The sequence below is a fragment of the Tasmannia lanceolata genome, unplaced genomic scaffold (genome assembly GCF_043159265.1).
Source record: "Tasmannia lanceolata isolate RefF3 unplaced genomic scaffold, GAP_Taslan_0.1 ptg000016l, whole genome shotgun sequence".
Classification (NCBI taxonomy): Eukaryota; Viridiplantae; Streptophyta; class Magnoliopsida; order Canellales; family Winteraceae; genus Tasmannia; species Tasmannia lanceolata.
In genome coordinates this window covers 19,073,508-19,078,230 of record NW_027518693.1, presented here as the reverse complement: position 1 = coordinate 19,078,230, position 4,723 = coordinate 19,073,508, and the positions used below count along the sequence as shown (strand labels likewise).

The 4,723-nt window shown below is 37.1% G+C and overlaps 1 protein-coding gene across 1 annotated transcript; it reads right to left on the bottom strand.

Moving 5' to 3' along the window:
- Nucleotides 1–695: 695 nt before the first annotated feature.
- Nucleotides 696–2,261, bottom strand: LOC143849175 (uncharacterized). Its single transcript, XM_077358226.1, has 6 exons — nucleotides 2,086–2,261; nucleotides 1,937–2,005; nucleotides 1,373–1,444; nucleotides 1,219–1,290; nucleotides 1,081–1,131; nucleotides 696–993 (listed from the first exon to the last, which is right to left on the bottom strand). Exons 2-6 carry the CDS (start codon nucleotides 1,954–1,956, stop codon nucleotides 861–863), a joined length of 348 nt encoding a protein of 115 aa, XP_077214341.1. The 5' UTR covers nucleotides 1,957–2,005; nucleotides 2,086–2,261; the 3' UTR covers nucleotides 696–860.
- Nucleotides 2,262–4,723: the final 2,462 nt, after the last annotated feature.

Genomic DNA, 4,723 nt, shown 5'->3' with positions numbered 1-4,723 from the left:
TTATTTCGACGGAAATTTTGAAATTTCGGTCGAAATTTTAGGAATTTCGACCAAAATTCTCTATTTTTTAATTATTATTATTATTTACCCAAAATTTCGACCGAAATTACCAAAATACGGCCGAAATTTCGTAATAAATATACAATCTTTAATATTTCATTGGATTTCGGCCAAAATTTTGGTATCGGTGAGGTCTGAAACCGGTACCGAAACCGAAATTTAAAACCATGTTAATAATCTCCACTGATATGGGAATCACCCATTAAAGTTTTATGGCGATCTAACGGCTGGTTAGAGAGATATGGATGGTTAAAAAGAAGTGTAAATTTTGAAAATAGAATGGACATATTTTTGAAAACTCTGTTTTGACCACCGGAAGAAGGGGTTACCGACTTACCGCTGGTGAGGGGACTGATTTTCTGGTGATCGACTAAACTCATCTTGTTCTTCTTAGACTTTTGGATCTCCCTATAAAATTTGAACATGATGCAACTGTTGAGGAAGGAGATATTGGGAGTCAAAGATTAATTCCCCTTTGAAAAATATAAAAACTTCGATATATTTGGAAACTTTTGGACACCAAAAAAGGAGTTTCCTCCGAAAACTAGACCATTTTCCAGCGAATAAAATATCAAAAAATTGGTAAAATTTTGATACATAGCATAACAAAATACAATCATTTACCCATCATACAAGATAGAATCACATCCCTATTATTTCTAAAAATTTAATAAATTTTTACACCAGTTTATCTGAATTAAATCAGAATTATTGCTGCTCTTCACAAAATGCAAGAACACATTATCATCTCTAGCTTTGCTCTTTGATCCCCTAAGTTGAGGCCCTTGTTATTCATCTACCTAACATATCCATCGATATCCCTTATATAAAGTAAAACTAAGTATGGAAAAACCTATCCCTCCACCGATCGAGCCTCCAACCGTTGCCTTTTTACTCTTTCTATTGAGATAGAGATCAGGATTGTCTGTATTACTGCAAAACACATAAAATGGGTGCAATTACATATATTTTTCAGGCTTTTGGATGCTATTAAAATCAATTTTGTGCTATAATCCTCACTTGGGAGATGATCTATTTCCATTGAGATGGAGATCAGGATTTTGTGTGATACTGCAAAACACATAAAATGGGTGCAATTACATATATTTTTCAGGCTTTCGGATGCTATTAAAATCAGTTTTGTGATATAATCCTCACTTGAGAGATAATCTCTTGTTATTGGCTAGAGAATCTGGAATGTTGCCGGTGAAATTGTTATCGGCGAGATTCCTAAAAATCAAAACAAGGCGGTTAGAGAATGAGAAGAGCATCATATTAATTCTTTCGCGTGTAACAAATTTTTTGCACTTACAGTATCTTTAGGTTGGACAAGTTTCCCAGGAAATCTGGAACAGGGCCCGTAAGAAAATTTTGGTGTAGGTCTCTGAAATTGACAACGGGAAATGTTAGTGCTAAATCAAGAACAGTCAATTTTATTTTTATTTTTTTACTTTAGTTCGGTATTGGCTCCAAAAAAATACTTAATAAAAACAGTCAAATATATGAAAGTGCTAAAAAACACGTTTAATATATTTAAAATTTTATTTCAGACGTGAAATTAGAAAGTTGGTCAAAGAAACGCATTTAATAAGTTTTAAACTAGTTTTAAACGTTCTAATTAAAAAATAGAGTTCTATTATTGTAAAAGGGACTTTGCAATTCATTGCGGGGGCGTGGCCACCCCCATGCTATATGTGCCTCCGCCCCTGGGTAAGAAAATGATATGGGTAAGGGCAATGCAGCCGAGCAAGGAAACAAACAATTCTCGAAGACAATGACAGGATTGGAAATTAAAAAGAATTTGGATCCATATGAGTCAACTAGTTTACAGGCAGGTCAAGTTTTGAGTTAGGTAACGAGTTGTAGAACTACTTACATGATTTCAAGAGCTATCATCTGACTGAAATCAGGGAGATCACCTTCCAAACCATAACCAGAGAGATTGCTGCAAAAAGATAAACCCATGTTGTAATGAAGAAAATAAGGATAAGTATTGAATTAGAGAGGAGACTAAATCCTCCTTACAGTGCGATTACTCGAGGTGGTTCATCTCCATTGCAATTTATCCATGGCCAAGTAGTGCTCTGAGGGAGACAAGGCTCCCCAGTCCACCCGTTTAGTTGTCCGAAACTGCTCGCAATGTTTGCTAATCCTTGCACTGTTTTAATAGGCAAAAGACCACGTCTAGCTCCAAGCAATTATACAAAGCTATACACATACATACGGATACATATACACACCATATACACCCTAGTATTCCAGGCCCATAATATGAATGGGTCTAAAATGGTGGGCCCAGTAGGCCCCACCCTAATGCATGAGTTTGGTAGAGATGGTAGGTCCCATGAAAACCTATAGTGTAAAATGGTAGGCCCCACTCCATAAAAAAACATCAGTTGTAAAGTGGTGGTCCCATCCCACCAATACCAAGAGGTGTAAAATGGTGAGCCCTATCCGATGCATGGGTTTGGGTGGAGATGGTGGACCTGCCACATCAAAAAATGGTGAACCTCATCATGCTTGGGGGGGGCGTGGTGTTTAGAAAAGGTTGTCCAGTAAAAAAAATTCTTTGGAAAGAAAACAAATAACAGCGAAAAGAAACATGGTTAGTGTATAACAAGATGCTCAAGAAAGTAGGAAAGTACCCGGGCTACCTCCCCAGTGTAGGCCAAACTGCATGTAGATGCGTGGCCCACATGCAGAATATGCAGTGTAACAATCCCTAACTTGGATACATGGATTTTATAATGCAGGATTGTAATATCTTAAATTTTACAATCTAAAACTTTGATTTTATAAAATCAAACCTGGATTTTATATGCTAAAACCTCGGTTTTGCCATCCTGAAAATGTTCAATCCAGGTTTTTGCTTATAAAATCCAGGTTTGAATTTATAAAATCGAAGTTTTATAAAATCCTTGTAACCAAATGGCTCCATCGATGTCTTCAAATCATTTTCCATAACAACAGTGTTTCGCGCCTAGCATTACAAGGCTTTAGGACAACAAAGGAAAAAAAAAAAAGAATCAAAGGCTCCGAGAAGTAGTGAATCCGTACCATCGTCATCATTTGTTCCGGGGACGATTATCTCACTGTAGGTATACACTTCGACGGCACTGATCACCGGAGCCAACGTTGTTCCCTTAGCAGAATTCAGTGTTATATTCATGGGACCCACTGCCGGAAGGGTACTACTTTGAGATACTACTATACAAATATCATACTCTGTGCTGACCGTCCCGCCATAATCTCGTCCATCGATTTGTATGTTGAACCATCTGTGATCATTACTACCTAAATCGAAGACTTCAGTAAAATATAAGGCAATGTAGTTTGTACGAATAGTTTGAGGGAAATCCAACGGTGGTAGGACCACTTGTGTGGCATGATCGGGTGCCTCGACTTCATTGCGAATTGCATTGAAAGGTGGATCATTGTTGGCATTTTCTGAGAGGTATGAAAAATTCGCACTCCAAACCCATAAGTTATCGATGATGCTTGGCGTCCATAATCGGTTGTAGCTATCGTCGGGGTAGCTGGAGAAGATTAAAGTCAGTAGAAAGATGTCTCAATTACTTGAAAAGTGATAAAAAAAAAAAAAAGACCGTTTTTTAAGCTACATCCCAACAGCTAGTGTTTTGTACTTAACCCTTTGTTTTAGGGAAAATGAAAATACCTTCAGGCCCCGCTTGTTTTGGATTTTGAGAATCGATTGTTAGTCCAAAACTGATTATTGCACTCAAAATTAAGGCTCTGTTGGTTTAAGATTATGACAACTGATAGTGAGTGTCAAACCGATTATTAGACACAAATTTAAACGTAATTTTGAGTCCAATGACTTAATGAGGTGACGTGGAATGATAAAGGAATAATAAATGCAATCAGGTGATGTGGATTCAATGGGGTATTGTAATTTAGCATTCCTCATAAGGAGAAATTATACGATGCCCCACCATCAAAATAGAGGGCGAAGAGAGACAAACCCTCTCTCCCTTGATTTTTAATCCAAGGGAAAGCAAAGCACCGTTTTTTACTTTTCCTTGGTTCAAAAACTAAGGCAGCAGGTTTTGTCTCCTTTCCGCCTTTTACATTTTGATGGTCGGGCATCATATAATTTCTCATAAATAAGATATGCAAACTTGCTTACCTTAAAAATAGAAGTATTGGTCTTTTCACAAAACTAATGATAATTTGGTCTTTTTCTGAGTCAAAATCAGGTACAGTCAAGATTTTTGTCAGTTCCCTATTGGCAGGTGGTGCTTTGATATATACTTGCAAATAGTAGGTGGTTTTTAAAAATTTTAAAAAGTGGTGGGTTTTTTAAGAATATGATAAACCAAAGGTTGTCTTATGTAGAAACCCCTTAAAATAAAGGCATTTTGAATGCATGATCATAGAGCCGACGGAAGCAAATGCTAATCCACGAGCATATTGGGTCGATCTCAAATGTCACCATATCTAAAGACCCACTATGCCATAGAGGGTGCACCTCATTGTATTACAACGAGTTCGCCCTCTACTAATTTAGTCCTCTATAAAGAGGTCATTAAGGCCCTGTTTGTTTTGGCTTTTGAGAACCAATTGTGAGACCAAAATCGATTATTGCACTCAAATTTAGGTTTAAGCCCCCTTTTTTTGGATTTTGAGAACCAATTGTGCGTCC

Bases quoted from the DNA above. Each gene is read 5' to 3' on its own strand.
- LOC143849175 (XM_077358226.1), bottom strand. From the start codon at position 1,956: ATGATAGCTCTTGAAATCAT. The intron at 1,132-1,218 runs GTGAGGATTATA...TGTGTTTTGCAG, and splicing joins AACAAGAGATTATCTCTCAA to TATCACACAAAATCCTGATC. The intron at 994-1,080 runs GTGAGGATTATA...TGTGTTTTGCAG, and splicing joins GGAAATAGATCATCTCCCAA to TAATACAGACAATCCTGATC.